At 46.6% G+C, this 16,927-nt stretch overlaps 2 protein-coding genes across 6 annotated transcripts in view; one reads left to right on the forward strand and one right to left on the reverse strand.

The window, feature by feature from the left end:
- LOC3291563 (transcription factor mef2A) overlaps positions 1-16,927 on the reverse strand; it is a 114,666-nt gene that overhangs the window by 40,954 nt on the left and 56,785 nt on the right. The window lies entirely within an intron of this gene.
- Positions 1-16,927, forward strand: part of LOC1280355 (beta-1-syntrophin) — a 100,000-nt gene that overhangs the window by 30,384 nt on the left and 52,689 nt on the right. For all 4 annotated transcript variants that reach the window (XM_061659321.1, XM_061659320.1, XM_061659318.1 and 1 more), the window contains exon 3: positions 11,401-12,003. In XM_061659321.1, coding sequence (XP_061515305.1) covers positions 11,789-12,003 — 215 coding nt within the window. In that variant the 5' untranslated portion in view covers positions 11,401-11,788. The remainder of the gene's footprint in view (positions 1-11,400; positions 12,004-16,927) is intronic.

Genomic DNA, 16,927 nt, shown 5'->3' on the forward strand with positions numbered 1-16,927 from the left:
ACCATGCTCGGGCACGTTAGAATCGCTGCGTGCGTGATTGCGTTTCCGGAAAACGCTCGTTTTGATGTGTTCACCGATTGATGAATGGGCCCAAGTGGCTGATTGAAGAGGTGCCGCTTGACCTTTGCAATCAATGAAGCTTGTTTGTTTGTTGCCACTTTCGCCCTTTTCCGGTTCGATTAGGTGTTTTCGAGTGCGTATTAAACGGTGTGTGTGTGTGCTCATCTCGATACAGTATTTCTAATTTTAATTTACAAATCGTTACAATCTCAGCCGTTTCGTCATAACTGTATTCCTAGCCCGTTTACTCTGCAACACACAACGTGCTGGGCTGCAATGATTTCCCCTTGAGTGCAATTTATGCTTACTAATGTGAATCAAGGCGAGGCCAGAGCTTCGCGCGAACGGAGATTTGCATAACGCCACTCATTTCGCGCGAGCACATTGGGTTGGGGTGTGCGCGCGTCCTGGCGCACGGTTTGCGGATTTGGTCACAGTCAAAGGCGCACCTGGTGTGTGCTTTGTCTCGCAACATAATGCGGCATATGAGCGCTATGCAGCAGCAGCAGCAGCTACCGAACACGCCTGTCATTTAGTGGCCAACGGCAGGCAGACAGGCACAGGGTGGCGGCATCGCGTTAGCATGAATATTGCACACCTTCATTAAAAGCTGCGCGCACGGAGTGCATTCACGAATGCACTCAAAGTTGCACCTCGTCGCGAGGTGCAAAACTCGCTCCCTCTTTCTCTGTTGCACGCGCTGGAGACGCAGATGAGTTATGCCTGTTCGGTTTGGTCGCCGAGTTGAGTCGTTGTGGGAGCTGCTGCTGCTGCTGCTGCTAGCCTCGTCACCAGGAGCGACAAGGGCAAACATTAGTACGGTGCTGCCAGGATAAACAGGCCAGCGGGCGGGAGGACGAAACGTTAAACGTTTTGGGGCTGTGCTAGGATCCAGACCCGTTCCCGTGAGTGATATTAAATTTTATTCGTTTAACTTTGTTTCCCACCACGATTGAGCGATAAAATGCCGAATATTATTTAGCGTTCGGGTCCTTCATTTTGATTGATGAACAGTGGATAAATTATTATAATACATAAAGTTATGAAATATTGTAGTGCAGTGTAAGCCTTGCTTTGTTGTGGTAAAACTAATTTTCAGTGTGGAAGACTACGTTTAGTGGGGGAAAACTCCACTTTTCATATGTTGTATCGAGCAGACTAACAATACTTTACACCGTCTATTACGGGCCCACACAGACACCGCACCGCCTGTTGGGGCAAATAAATGGAAAACATCAAAATAACGATCTGTGGTACCGCGAAGGTTTCCTCTTATCCTTCCCCGTTCCCTCACCCTTCTCCTGGAGTGGGTGAGGTTTTCACCAAGGTTTCGCCACAACAATCCCTCATCATGATCCCAATTATCTGTTTACTTTTTCCGTTCCATTGCCGCCGGTGTGCCGGTAAGCAACATCCATTTTCCACCCGATGTCACTTCGGTTGGGTGCGATTTTTCATCCCTCACACCCCGGTGACGTTGGTGGTGTTGGTGGTGGAAATTCGTTTTCCGCGTGCGCTAGATAAACCGAGCGCTTCCCAAACGCCCCCGCGGCTCGGTCTTATCGTTTGGGTTCGCGGTTTTGTTGCGAGACGGTTTACTTGTTACCTGTCAGCGGGAAAGAAATGAGATCGCGCCAAATATGATGCGCCCCTCCTGCGAGTGCTTGTGTTGCCGTCAGCTCCCGGCCCACCGTGCCTTGCGACAATATAATGGCCACGATCAGTGGGAAAGGGGTGGCTGGAGGTGGTGAGGGAAATAGAAAATGGTTTCGTGCTACAAGTGCTTGCACGTTCTTGTTCGAAACGGTTGTTCTATGGAGGGATGGGTGGAATAGGGTCGAGTCGATGACGCGTTATTTATAGTAGAGCATTTTTCTCCCACGTCTAGAAGTAACGGGAGTGTGAGGGGTGGAACAAATGGGAGGAAAATTTTCACTACAAGATTCTTTGAGAATGGTATCGCAGGCAGTCTTTAAACATACTTTATTTGATTTTAAGAAGTCTTTCCGAAATTGACATTGTTTCTTGATTGTTTTCCAAAGCTTTTATGACACAAAAGGCTTTGATACATCCAAAAAAATAGAACCACTGCACCACTGTGCCAGTAACTTATCGATCAATCGTTTTCCCATCATCCTCACAATTTACCGGATAGCACAGTGTACAACAGGGTACAATACAGGTGTTGGAAAGGGGAAGAGAAAAAATGACACACCCGGGTGAGGGTGAGTGGGTCGTTTGGCGGTTGCACTTACGTAATTTCCTCCATTTCCCTTCCTTCAGCCGTTCTCCTCTCCTACTGTCCCGACTCGACCGCTAGGGCAGCATCATACACAGCATCCCACGTGGCACCAACAACAATGGGACGTCCGAACGAGATTATTAATTGAGGCTCGAAACCGCCGGAGCGTGTAACAATCGCTAAATCAACTGTCATCGGTATTGTTCACGGATCGGCGCAACCGATCGTGTGCGCTCTTCGGGTGTGTGTGTTGTGTGAGTGCGGCTGTTGCTGCGCGTGGGGAGGATTTGAGAAGGAGCAATTGTGGGAAAAGCGGATCAGTCTTGACGTGCTGATAGGATGGGATGCAGGGACTCGCCGACATTCCTTGGACATTCTTGGAACAGACACTAACCACCGGCGGTTGGTGGTGGTGATTGCGGGCGAATTGATTTTGCGCTCGTTTGCATCCGCTTGCGGACAGCGTTGCGATTACGATAATCAATTGACAGTGTAAAAGCGAGAGGTATTTCACAATCGGTTTCGGGAGAATTTTCCCTCAGACGGGCCCAACAATGGTGACAAAGATGACTTACAATACCGGCAAGAAACAAGTGTTGATGGGTATAAAACTCATTAATGAACATAATAAGTAACATATTCCATCAGAAAATCAATTTCAGCATGAAACCACTCTACCCACTCGTAACACCGATTGTGGTGTATGTGTCTGCATGTTTGTAATGCATCCTCCCGGTTCATCCCTTCCCAGCCGTAAAGTCGATTTGCAAAAGTGCATGAAGCACTCGACGATGCAGAAACAATCCTGCCCTTTCCACACTTTCCTCTATGCAGCTTCCAACGCAACACACACCGCAGTGGGCCTGCGATGCTGCAGCGTTTGGTGCAGCAGCAGGGTGCAGAATTTTACGTCACCCACCCATCCCGACCCACGGCAGTGTTCTTCGGGTGGGTTTGGGGTGGCTACGTCGGCAGAATTTTGTATGCGTGCTGCACCCAGGATGCATCCACCGTATAGGCTGGGGCAGAATTTTAGATGAGAAGCTTTAACACATTTAACTGCAAAATCCGACCCCCCCCCCTCCTTGTTTTCCCATTCCCTATTTCTGCATTCGGCAAATGATCCACACAGAGTTCACACTTAACACCAGCTGGCCCTCCGGCCTTTTGATTGGACGGGTTGGGACGGGGAGAGCAGCGGATGGAATGCTGAGCTCGTTTAGGGATTATGATTAATCTAGATTCCTGCACCAGAACCTGCCCGGGTCGGTTCGGTTGCGTGCCAGTTGACGCATGCGATGGCACACTGGCATTCTGGCGCACTTCCGCGGCACACATGTGGGACCGCGTGGTCGTGACATCAAAAGAATGTCAACGTCAGCATCGCCAGCCGCTTTTGTGTATTGGATGACAGGCTTTATTTTAGATTTTTTTTTTTATTGTCATAACCACTCACCTCAGAAGAGAGTTTTATGCAGCATCGTTTTTTTAGGCTCGTCTCAACCGCATAATGCATAAGGGAGAAAATCCTCAACAGTTTTTTTTATCTGCAGGACCCGATGAAAGCGTTTGATTTCGTTCACTCACACACGTACTCGGAACCCACTCGATGTACGGGTCAGTTCATTGGCAGTGCGATGCAGCGTAATGAAATTTTTGCTGCAATACTGGTTCAGTTTGGAGTTATGTTTTCCGCCCCTAGAACTGCTCAAAGAGTAATCCGCGAAAAGGCATAATTAAATCGACACAATACTAATTTATACTACTTCAGGGTTCAGGACGACCAGAGCACAGTGCAGTCTTACTGAATTTAAAACATCAATTAATTTTAATTTATAAAAAACAAAAAAGATTTTCAATGATACACATTTCCTTAATATCAACATTTTTGTGTTTGCTCAAGAGCGTACTTTTGAGCAAACATTTCAATTAATTACACACTAATTTTACAGCAATCTGTCCACAGGTGATTTGTTCAAGCACACATCTAGGAACGAAATTGATCCGCCCGCAGCTAGCCAGCTTTGAAGTTTGCATACTGCTTCCTTCCGGTCGACGATAGTTTGTATGTGTAAGTGTTTGTGGAATGATGTTTGCCCGTTGCTACAAACTCAAATTTCACGGAAAAGCCGCTCTATTCGTGCTAATCTCGCAGTGACATTTGGAATGGCTGCCTGTTTGTGGGTACATATTTGTGCTCAACCGTGGTAGAAATTAATCATTACTAGTGTACGTGTGTGTTTGTGTGTTTGTGAGGAAGGGTTGGTTTTAGCCCATAGATCATCACGTGCACACTCGGATACGGTTACTGCAGCAAGCTTATGTTTGGATCCGTTTCCGTATGTTGAGCGTTTCCTGTTCGCACGTGTGTTTGATGGGCAAAGCAGGCTACGACCAAAAAAAAACACTCTCCCTCTCCCACAACATAATCTATGCGGCAATGTGCAAACGTTGACGTGAAAGATAACGCCAGGCTAGTTGCAGATTAAACGGGCAAGCTTCACTCTAATCTAGACGAATTTAATTTCGACTCCTAGCTTAGTATTGGGCTTTTGTGGCACAGCCTATCCCCCCGCGCATTTGCAACCGTTTCGTTTGCAGTCCGCAAAAGGGATATTCTTCAAAGTGCCCAATTCATTCGGCGTGGAGGCTATACGACGAGGGATTAAATTTTGTACCGAGATTGGTCTCGGTTTGCCATGACTGAGGGCGGTGTGTGTGTGTGTGCGTGGATGTAGGATCGATGCCCTTTTGCGAAACCAAAGGCAATCGTGAACGCTAGGTTGTGCCCTAGCAGTAGCAGTTTATTCTAGCCGAAAGGCCAAGTTCCTTGGGACGTAGTCAAACAACTGCCCAATCCGGCCGGGCCAAGCGCTCCGGTCAGCGTGGGCTTAGGTGGGATCTTGGGAAAAAGGTCATCGATGGTTACTGGGGATGAAAAATCAGCTCTAGGGACTTGTGTTATTTTTCCACGGGAGGGATGAAGTTCAGGGACTACCCCGTACCAGCACCATCCCCATCAACTCCCCATCACACCTATTCCAAAGGGCTATGAAATATTGTGACAAATATTTTATTCAACCGGCAGCGCGCCGGTGTGGATGGGCTATAAAAGTTGATTTCCATTTATTTTGTTGGCCAAGAGTTTTTGCCTTTTTGGTTGAGCCGCTGGAGATCGTACGTAATTGGGGGAATGGGGGAAAGCAAGGTATTTAAATCACTTGAGCAATATTTTTATATGCACGTAAAAACTTTCGCCGTACGGTAATTAATGCGTGCACATTCCCGTGTGCTTTGCTGGATAAAAGCCATCATAAAGCGAAACTCTCGTGGAATGTTCTATAAATCAACGACATTAGTAAGAGTTTATGCGCTTTCTTCCGGGATTCGGGAGCCCATTCGTGGCTAATCGTTCGCCCATGATTTATAATAAATATGGTAACAATTTTTACGTCAAAGTGTGTAGCAAAGCTAGGAGCTTTGTGATTTGTGAGTAAAGTACAGCATTTTATTAGCCTTATTCCTTGTAACGCTGTATGATAATCAAACATTGTGCCAACTTGCATCGATCGGTGGCACGGTCATCCAGCTCAACCGTCATCCGTTTTGTACCGATGAGTCGATACCACATCCTGCATACGTGAAGCATAAAACATGACAAAGTGACGCCGTCCTTCCCGGTGTAAGGCAACACTGCATAACAGTATGGAAATGGAGCTTTCGAGCGGATGGTCTTTATTTTTGCGTATTTTCAGCAACAACAAAAACACAGCTATCACCTTCCACGGCGGAACGGTGGAAGATAAAACAAACGTAAAAACTATAATGGAACCCTGTGTGGCTGAGTGTATTCTCTTGGCTGTACTTGAACAACTTTACACCGGCGAATAGCCAGACTCATGTTTCTTTCGCTCTTATTTCGTCAAGTGCGTTCCAGTGGTAATTTATTCCATTTGACACTGTCTCTTCCTCGTTTATCATTCGCTTACCCTCGGGGAAATGTAAACTCCTGCAAAGGACACAAGCAAGGGCAGCTTTGGTAAGCAAGAAAAGTGGCGCTAGAATTGAACCACCATTGAAATTGGACATGGCTTAAATCGCACATTTTAATGTGATGGAACCAACGTTCGACGTTAGTTATATACATTTCACACTGATACAAGTGTTTTTAACATTTCACAAAGCAGCACAGCGTTTCAAGCGTAGTTAGTCGAAGTTGATCACCAAACTTCAAGCAACTTCCGCATCATAAGCGATTACACAGAAGAAAAAACACCTTCCTTACACCAGCGAGTTTCCGGGCCGATTCGTCCGGAGGACAAAAAATGAATGATGCAAGTGCACGATTTGGGAAAACAAAGGAACTCCCTGTCGTAAACAGTGCCCCTTGTGGTACCCCGAAGCGATATCTAATCCCTGTTTAATTAAACACACTCGTTTTTACATTTTCCCCATTTCCGAGCGGTCCCGCACACGCTTGGGTGAGTTATTTTTGCTCCTCCTTGGAGCTTTGTTGTTGTTTCCACGAAAACGGAAGGAAATCTGTGTACAGTTTTCCTGGTGTAGTCAGTCGGGCGCTCACCGCAGCCTCTAGGCACACGGTTCGCCGACGCGTGTGAAGGCGTGGCTGTGGTTTGCGTGCCCGGCCGCAGCAGGTAGGCAGCGTAAGCAGAGTTTAACGACACTAACCTGACACTTCCTGGTTGTTGGTGGCAGTTAGGGGGACATGTTTTATTTTTCTGCATTTTTTAAGCGGGAAAAGGGATTGTTTATAGCACTGTTTGCGCTGCTCGCAAGGTGCCCCCTGGGAAAGTGTGGATAAAAGTTTCCAAAGTCCACTTCTGTGGTGATTTTTGGAACGGTATGGCATTGTACAGTGGCTTAGAAGTAGGAATTAAATGGAGACTAAGGTGGGGCTCACAAAATGTTCACAATTGTGAACGAAAAAGTTGTTCAGGGATCATCCTAACTGCGTTTACTTTTGATGTGAAATAATTTAATAGCATTCAAATATCTAAATCTAAACACTCCATAATTAGCTCGTGTGTTGCGTTTGATACGTTAAATACGCCGATTCCAAAACAGGCGCACACAGTCAATATAATCCTATTTTATCCTCTTAGGCGTTGTCACAATAACGGGGGTGGGGGATGGTTTGTAACAAACAGAACAAAAGAAGAATGCTGAACCTTGGATGTCTGCTAGCTTTGATCAGAAAGTTATTCATATGAAGCATCAGCCCTGGTAAGGATCACCGGGTGGGCGTCTCTCGTTGGCTCGTGCGCTCTTGGAATTGTGGCGGAAAAGAATCTGCCGCGCCACGTGTGCGTTGTGTGTGTGTGTGTGTGTGTGAATACCACATAAAAGCGGTTGGCTGCAGCACGTAACAGCACGCAGTTAGTCACCGATTGAAGCCTCTACCACCGTATGAAGGGTTCAAGACAGTAAAGCACCAGCGACACACACAAAATTGCCACGACGAGCGATTTCCATTTTCGTACCCAACACGAAGCATATCGGCTAATCGGGTGGTGGGTTTGGTGGATTTCGTTCCGTCGTCTCGAGATCGTACCGGCGATGTCATCTGTGTATGTGTCTCCTTCCAGGGGGAAATATGAAAACATGCAAAAGTAAAAAGAGAAGCAGGAAGATGGCGGTTAGCTTCACTCGAGACAGAAGCTAATTCTAGTACATTCCGTCGAAAAACTTATCTTTAAGCCAGACGCGCTAGGAAACGGTAGGAGAAAGCTAATACTGCTCACTCAAGTGAGAGCTGACCGTCAACATTTCCACTAAAAAAAATTGGACAAACAAAATCATTGAATAGTAATAGAAACGTGTATGAACATCATTACAAGATCAATTTTTGCAATTACTCCAACTGTTTAAGACATTTTGAAGCCATTTTTCTGCACTCATCTCATTACTTATGGATAGAAAATGATGCATTTTAGCCATTTGAATGATCACTTTCCTAACTCTGGACATTAATTACAACCAAAAAACTTACCCAACTATTATCACCATAGCAGTTCCAGCATCAACAAATGAGATAACATCACACAAAAGTCAACCGAACCGTAAGCCATCCTCACAAACGAAATATCCTCTTACCCCAAAATTCAAAGTACTACAAAAAAAACGTTGAGCGACATATTCTGTCGTTTGAAACAAACAAAACCACCTCGACCCTCATCGGGTCTGCTTCAATGAAGCGAACCACCCCGATTGGCAGCCATGATTTCGTTAGTACGAAGGCAAATAGTTTCCATTTGTGTTGTATCCCCTACCTCCGATGTCTTTCGCCCGGTCACATCACTCGTTCTATTGCGAAATCTAACACAGAGCGCAGCTCGGAAGCGTTCCTGTTCATATGTACCCGGGTTGACATCCGGTTTGGGACCGCTAGCGGTAGAAAGTTTGTTGAAAATTTTCCCAATAAACCGACCGGCACCCCATTTTCGATGGTCAGCGCCGATACTTCCCTCTATCTAGGCACTGCCACTAGGCTTTCCCGTACATGCGTTGTTTGTGTGGGAGCTTTGCTGGCATGCCAGCGCTTGCTTCCCCGTCGGACAATGATCGCTCTTCAATGAACTCTTGCGAAAAAGTTGCCTGCCCCGTCCATGGGACGTCTCCGGAAGAGCACGAAAAATGCTGTACCCAAATCAGGGCGCACACGGGAGCGTTGACCAAACCTCAAAAACCCACTCGCTCTAATTCCATAGTAAGCTTGCCTAGTCCTGAACAAACATACTGTCCATCGTCCATGTACGAGTTGTTCGACCATCTCATTGTACTCATCGCACTGTGGAAAGGGAGGAGGAATTGGTAATCCAACAAAAAATGGTCCGAAAATCGTACAAATAGCGAAATGCTTCACAACCTACACGACAAATGCCACAAATGTCCGAAATGAATGACTGACCGACACAACCACTCATGCCGGAATGCAGCACACGGCGTAGAAAGTGAGTGTGTCTGGTTAGGACGGGCAGAAATCGGTAATCAATTTTTGTGTCAGGTTCCCCATCGGTACGGTTGGAATTTTCCGCCTCTTAGTTTGGTCAGGAAAGGTGGCAGCTTATTGAGGACAAATAGAGGTCTAGTTTTGGGAGAGTTGGATTTTTCCGCCACATTCGTACACATTAATCACTCTCGCACCTGGAGGTAAGCGGGGTAAGCAGTACGTAATGCTTTTCTTATGGAAATATGTTACATCCCTTCTCAAAGCTATTCAGCTACAATGAGCATCATTAATGATAATAAAATAGATAATCCAACCTTTCCATCTTCGGCAAAGGGAGTAAAGACAATTCAGTATCTGTGTAGTCCAAAGGCAAGAATACTTGATACATTTCAAAGCGATTCAAGTGAGCCTTTACTTCATCGCACAAAGGCTGAATGTATTCCATCGAGCTGTTTAATATTCTGCGCGTTTCAAAACGCGGGAGATGAGCTTTTTTCCGCACTTTTTCCCGAGCAAACAAGTTTCCCAAAGACCAAAACTCTTAAGCTTGCTGCTTGGTACAAGCCATTCCTCTGTATAGAGTGCTCGTTTGCGCGATGCTTTAAAGATGAAATCCACAAAAAGCAGTCCCACTTGACGTGGATTCACAAGAAGAAAGGCAACAAGCCAAACCCATTTCCCCCGCTGCTGCTCCCGGACTAAAATCCGCCGCGAACTGGACGACTCAACCGGCAAGGTGCGGCGCATAAAACAACTGAGCAGAAAGTCAAAAGGTTTCGCCGTCCACAGGACACACACAGACACACACATACACACAACGAGCAAAGTTTTCCTGCAGGTGTGCTGCCCGCCTGTGCAGCTCAAAATTGCGTATTTGTGCATGATTATTCTGCGCCCCGCCGTGTCCTTGACATAGACCGTGCTAAGCGCGTTCCCCGGGATCGAGGGAGAGGTTTTGTTCCGCCATAGTTTATGTTGAATTTATTCAAGAACAAAACCTTCCAGCGGAACGGTTTACTACCCCCAACCGCTTTATCCTTTTAGTTTGCCGCTCAGTTGGTTTGTGCTCGGTTTAGGAAAAGTTTCAATTATCATAATTTCACATTACTGTCTTGGCCGGGGTGTTTTTTGCTTCACCGCCGAGACGAACGGATAATCCCGCGACCAACCACAAAAGTTTTCCCCATTTTTTTGTTTTGTTTTTTTGGATAAAAAAAACTTTCGCACGCGCACCAAAAACGTCATATCGGCGGAAGAAAGCTTTTGCCGAAGCCCCGAAAGCCGTTCAGCAATGGTGCGCACTTTCGTTTCGTGATTCATTTTAAGAAATGCGCCATCATTCGCACCCTGCCGAGAATGAACCAAAGGTTTGAGAAAAGCTGTGAGCCTTGCTGTCGAGTGCTTATGAGGGTGAAAGTTTGTGCACAAAGTGAAAGGTAACAGAACAGCTGGGAAGTAACAGTAGAAGGAGAAGGAAATAAAGAAAAAAACAACATCGGTCCTTCTCCGTTCGCTGCTGCTGCTGACGAGTTTTGGGCAGCAACGGAACACACTTCAGGAAAAGCCGGCTCAAGTGTCATCCCCGGAATTATTCGCTTTGTACTTTTTCTTCCACTTTTCTTCCGCGACGATGAACCATGGTGCGTTTGAAGGGAAAATGTTTACTCAACGGTGTTGTTTTTCCCCCATATTTCCTCGACGGGACAGCAGCGTGACTCAGTGCCAGCCGGTGGGAAATTATGATGAGCTTCGAGCTTAGCAACGGCGACCTTTGGATAATATTTAAAAGACATCATCTCTTTTAGGGCATTCTGCATTCCTATTTCAGTAAGCATTTTCTGAGAGGGCTCTTGACAGACAGGTTGGAGAGCGACGAGGTTTGTTAAAGAAGGCTTATGTAGCAGCATAGGAAAAGCCCTCTCGAGACACTTATTTCCTCATTTTAACGTTAAATTGTAGAATATGCGAGAAGAACTAATGCGTTAAGCGTGTTTATTTTTACAATGAATATACGGTAATATTCGAACCAGCAAGAAGAAACAAAATACATACTTTTCCACGAAGCTAGTACAAAGGTTTTTACCCGAAAATAATTTTCCTCCTTTATGCTTTTCCCTTTCTTCAACAGCCGCAGCAGCAACATTCGATCGGGATACTAAGCGAGCTGCTGTTCGAAAATTTCATCATGACCTATCGGAGACTGCCCGCATTGGGGTATCGTTAGCAGCAGGCGAAACACGATACTAACACCCGATACAGGAACTGGTGTGAGAGAAAGAAAGTGCGAAAAAAAATCCCAACATCCACCTACACCCTGCACTTCAAAGCGAGAAATTATCGAGAAAAGTGATTTGAGAGCAATCGGGAGCAACCCAACTGGAGAAACAAAAAACATAGAGGCCGATTTAATCCCGCATCGGTCACCGTTTTCTTCCAAAAGAGAGGGGTGCGGCAGTAGTAGGGTGGGGTCGGCCCAAGCCGGTTCCAAGTGGAAGCAATTTTGAAAGCCTCGCACCATGGTGGAATCGGGTACCATCAGTCGAAACAGCCCGGGATCGGCCTCGATCGTGGTGGCGGGCGGCCCGGGCGTCCGGAGCGGCATCCTGGAGACGCGGGTACGGGGCGCCTGGTACCGGGTGTCGGTCAGCCTGGAAACGGAGTACATTTCCGTCAGCCTGGACGAAGCCTGCGAACCGATCGATCACTCCACCACACTGAACGGCACGTTAGGGTAGGTACAAGGGAACGAAAGCCAAGCCTTTTCTTTTCAAGTGTTCATCCCCGCTCTTTTTCATCATCAAATTTGTGCTTAATTAACATTTTCGATTGGAGCAGGATTCCGATTCGGACTGGGAAGCACATGATATCACTTCTATTATAAGCATAATTCATTGCACATTTGGAAAAGCGGTCATACTCATTAAATAAATTTATTTAATTGTTCTTTCATTTGATATCCCTTCGTAAAAAAGGGAATATCATCATCGTTTGTAGATGCTTTAGCAGTATTAAATTCGTACCGTCCGCGTACCATCTGTAGCGCAGGTTGAGCGCATGTTATCGATTTTTATAATGGTCAACAAATAATTACACCAATCTGCTCATTATGCTTCCTGCCCTCACTGTGGAAAGCGGACAAACGCGAGTGTTTGTCGTTGTATTTTTGCACGCAAACATTACTTAACCAATTCAAACACACTTCCACCATTGCGCGCTGCAGTGCTGCAAAGGACGGCTTTGGCACCAGCTGCGATGTGTACGTGTTTAATACGCACACCACCACCATGCGCCACAGACGCTGCCCGTCGAAGGGGGGTGTGTTTCCCTTTCGCTTCAATCGCGCGGTTCATGATTGACTGATTGATATCGAATTTATTAATGTGGCCAACCACATCCTGTTTCGACGCTCCGCAGTCGGGCGGTGCATTATCCCCTTCCGTACACCTGCTAGGAGCGATCGGGTCAAGTGAAATAATGTCGACGTATGGTCAATTAAATTTGATGTACAGATAAAAATGCAATGCATGCAAATGCAATCGAGCGGGTGTGATCCTGCGGTAGAGAGGAAAGCTGTTTGGTTGATTGGGTTTATCCGCGAGATCTGCGAATACGGAATAGCAACGATCATCAATTTGTAATGATATTGATGATTAAAATATGTACTTTATAGCGTCCTGCGACTGGTCAATGAGCTTCTGTCGTCGTTGGTAATCGTAGTAGCATAGAAAGCGTATTTTGAATGGTTATTTCCCCGTGCGTGATTTGTAATTGATTTTAAACCTTTTTTGTTATGTACACTTGATTTTTTCCCCGGTTAGCAATCAGCTATCGGTTAGTGACGATACAATTTCCATTTACCTGGAAAAAAGGCACACACGTGGGGAGCTGCTGATGTTTGGATAGGAAAAGTGGCCGGAAATGGTGAAATTAGGTAGTCCACAGACCGGCAACACAAACGAGAGCGCGATACAACACTGGTGGGATGAACAAAAAATCCGTCCTACCGGGTCGTCTCTAGCGCCGTGCCAAAGTGTCTCGCCACGCGCGTTGAAACAAACATCCCCGGCCGGAGCCGGAGGAACGTTGTTCTCAATCGAGCTGATGGAAACCAAAAATTGAGCGTGTTTGTCCGGGGCAAGCTAGGTGGAATAAAAATTGAAGCACTACACGAACGTGTGATACCGGGCTGGCTGGCGGCCGTCGCTCGTTGCGAGAACGAGCCAGGTTTAATTAATGCTTCACCAGACACTCCCGGCCGGACCACTAGCTCCCGGATGGTTGATCTCAGCCACTGTCGACGGCCAACGGCCGTGGATGAACAGATTCTGTCTGCCGCATGTTCCGCTCTTGTGGCCATCAGACGACCGTAAAGGACACTTCCACGAGCAGCAATACCGGTGCACTACGACCGGTGGGACAGTGTTTTGATTTTCCGATCCGAAAGATCGAGTGCGGTTTTTCAACAGCAAGTGTTTGTGTGTGTGTGTGGGGGGGAGAAAAAAGCTTTTGTGGAGACTGTTGGTTTTGAAGTTTGGCCAGAAGCTTGTACCACATGCGATTGCGTAGATTGCGGTCTGTGTTGTGTTGTGCAATCGAATTCGGAGACGGTTTCTTGCTCCACTCACCCACAAACACACACACACACATTCTATCAAAGGGTTTGGGTGTATGTCGTGTGTTAATGCAGGAAGGTCCACCTTCTTTTTTGCGTGTGGTGGTCCATGTTTCCTGGTCGATTTGCATCATGAATTGTGGTTTTCGGGGGAACGAATCGGAAACGCAATCGGTTTATTGATGCTCCATTTTGTTTTCCACGTGCTAGAGATGAAACGAAAAGCTCAGATTGAAAGCTACATACCAAACTTGTGGGATGTGCACATGAAACAGGCAGTAACGACCAAATCAGCTGACAATACCGAGGGAAATATGCTCAGGTTTGACGTTGTTAAACCGGACGAACTTGAAACCAGCCAAGATAGCTTTTTTTGGTAAAGAACATGAATAGTATAGACACTTTCGCGGAAAGAAAGAACTCAGCAAGCTTCATTAAACGCAACCAACGCACTTTTTTATGGGGCAATTTCACCTTCCAAGTGCTTTAAATTGATATTTCGGCTCCATTCCGAGCTTCCAGCCCATCAAGGTAAACAGGTTCCCATCAGGTTTTCATTTACCGACACGCACACACACACCGGCACAACGCATTATAGCAGTGCTCTATAAACCCACCGTTAAAGCATCGTTGCCAGGTGTTTCCTTCCCGAAATGACCCAATAAACCACATCCCGTCGTTGCCCAAGAAAGCGCGCGTCCACGAAGCAGTCGCAGGCTACTTGGATGGGTGTGTGCGACGGGTGGCACGCGAAATTGTTCGAATATATTAAAGCACTCGGATGGTGGGCCGTACACACACCAATTCGGCCAATTTCTAAGCTTGTTTTTTTTTTCATCCGTCCCACCCGATTTCCCGGCTCCATGTACTTCTTCTAATAGGAAAAAGGTTTCGGCCGACGGATACGCCGTTAAAACGGTCCGTCACCATTGCTGCTCCGTTCGGTTTCGTGCGCATGCGGTAAGCAATTATGGTAGCCATTTACGAAAACCACAGCTTCAGCTCACGAGAGGCCTCGGAAGCTAATGTATGGATGACATTTCCGGGCTTCAAACGACTCGACGATGGTGGCGTCGTACGTCTTTTGTTGTCGATTTTGATACCAAAGTCTAGGGACAAAATGAAGGGGTGGGTGGCGCTAAATGGCTCTCCGCAAAAGAAAATGGGTACTTCAAACCGGTGTGGGATGACTGGTGGTTCGTTTTAATGAATCGAACGGTTCTCTGGGGCCAACCGGATTTGCCCGAACAGCAAATAAAGGATGCAGGCCAATTTGCAGCAGCCCCATCCGGCCCACCGGGCCACGCCACGACACCTTCACCCCGGGAACGAGACGGAAAATTGAAGGTAATTGAAACTAATGGCTAATAAAATGTGTGAGAGCGGTTTGAAATTTGGCGTAAAATTTATCACCGTTTGGGTTGCGTGCGATAAGGCTGCATGCATTTGTTTTCTGCACCGATAGGCGCCGGGGAAGTGTAGTGTAGTGGATGGGAGTATTGGACAAACCCGTAATATTATATTTAATAAAATTTGATTTTAATACTTATTTTATGCAACCGTGAAACGGTTTTTATCAATCAGCTACCGATTACTGATCGCGAACGAGCTGAAATCAATTCAACCGGTGCACATCAATGATAATCGTGCCCTATTAATAAACGTGTGCAAGTGAATATTCATTGAGGAATTAACTAACCTGTGGCGATTCATTCGACCACCATTATCGATGCTCAGGGGGGATTATATCATCACCTTTTCGCAAAACCGACATCCAGCAAACCAGCAAGATAGAAGCATCGCTTCCAGATGGGTAAACCACACGCAGCAAATGAATGTCGAACAGAATTCCGACCACGTTTTTCCGACGACCAAAGTCACACTTCATCGAGTTCGGACACACGTTCTTAATTTGATTCAGGAGAAAGAGAGAGAGAGAGAGAGAGAGAGAGAGAGAGAGAGAGAGAGAGAACAAATGAATGCAAAAACAAGTTTGTGACATATGTGGGAACGATCAGGTAGAAGATTATTTACCTATAATCCACTACAACCTAGTCACGTTTTCATTTGAGCAAAGCCACGAGGATGTGCTTTGTCCGGCGTGGCTTCTGGTTCTTTTTTCCGCTGCCCACGTGCCTGCGTCATCCGTTCGCACATTTTCCGTGGCTCATTTCCTACCGACCCACTGTCCATGCCATTTCATTACACCCGAAGTAGAACCCTCTGGGGAGCATTGGGCGCACCCATCGGAACCGTCGTGGATAAATATAGATGTTAATCAAGTTTGCGACGAGCGGCGGAAGTGTCCAGAGCATTAGTTCCTCCCCCGACCCACGCTACTCGCGAGCCTGCGAAGAAATGTCTCGTGCAGCACGTGGCATCTCGCGCGCCCAATCTTGATGCGCAAAACAGGACTGAGGCGGAATGGCGATGTGTTCGCCAGCACACATGCGTCCGGACGCGTATGTGCCTCCCATCGCTAATCACGCATAATTTTCCCTCTTCCCTGGATAGCCCAACATGCACACTCACACACTGTTACAGCCACGAGTGTGTGTGTGTGTGTGTGTGTGTGTGTGTGTGTGTGTGTTTTAGCAGCTAGCAGCACTAATTGAGCCATAGTCATCATGAAACATGCCGTGAAAATAGCACTCGCAATGGGCCACGCTAACGGGCGCGCGAAACAGCAATGGGAAGGGAAGATTAATAAATAATTACCGTCACTAATCAATTTTCCGCCCAGAGCAACACGTTTTGCGGGCAAATTAATTGAATCGTGCACGCCAGCCAGGCCGGGTGTCTCTTTTGCGCGAGCGAGCAAAACGAGCGACGGGACAGGAATGTGAATTTTCGTACCATATTTACCACAGTCGAACCTCCGGGTTTCCTTTTCTCCGGGTCTGACCGTCCTGGAAGGCGATGATTACATAGGAATGTATACAGGCATTAACATTTTGAATTTCTTCACCGTGGCCTACATTACATTCCCAGGAATTGGGGTTCCATTCGGGTTATTGATTTAATATGTTGCACTGTTTTCTAC

Source organism: Anopheles gambiae, chromosome 3 (genome assembly GCF_943734735.2).
Source record: "Anopheles gambiae chromosome 3, idAnoGambNW_F1_1, whole genome shotgun sequence".
Lineage (NCBI taxonomy): Eukaryota > Metazoa > Arthropoda > Insecta > Diptera > Culicidae > Anopheles > Anopheles gambiae.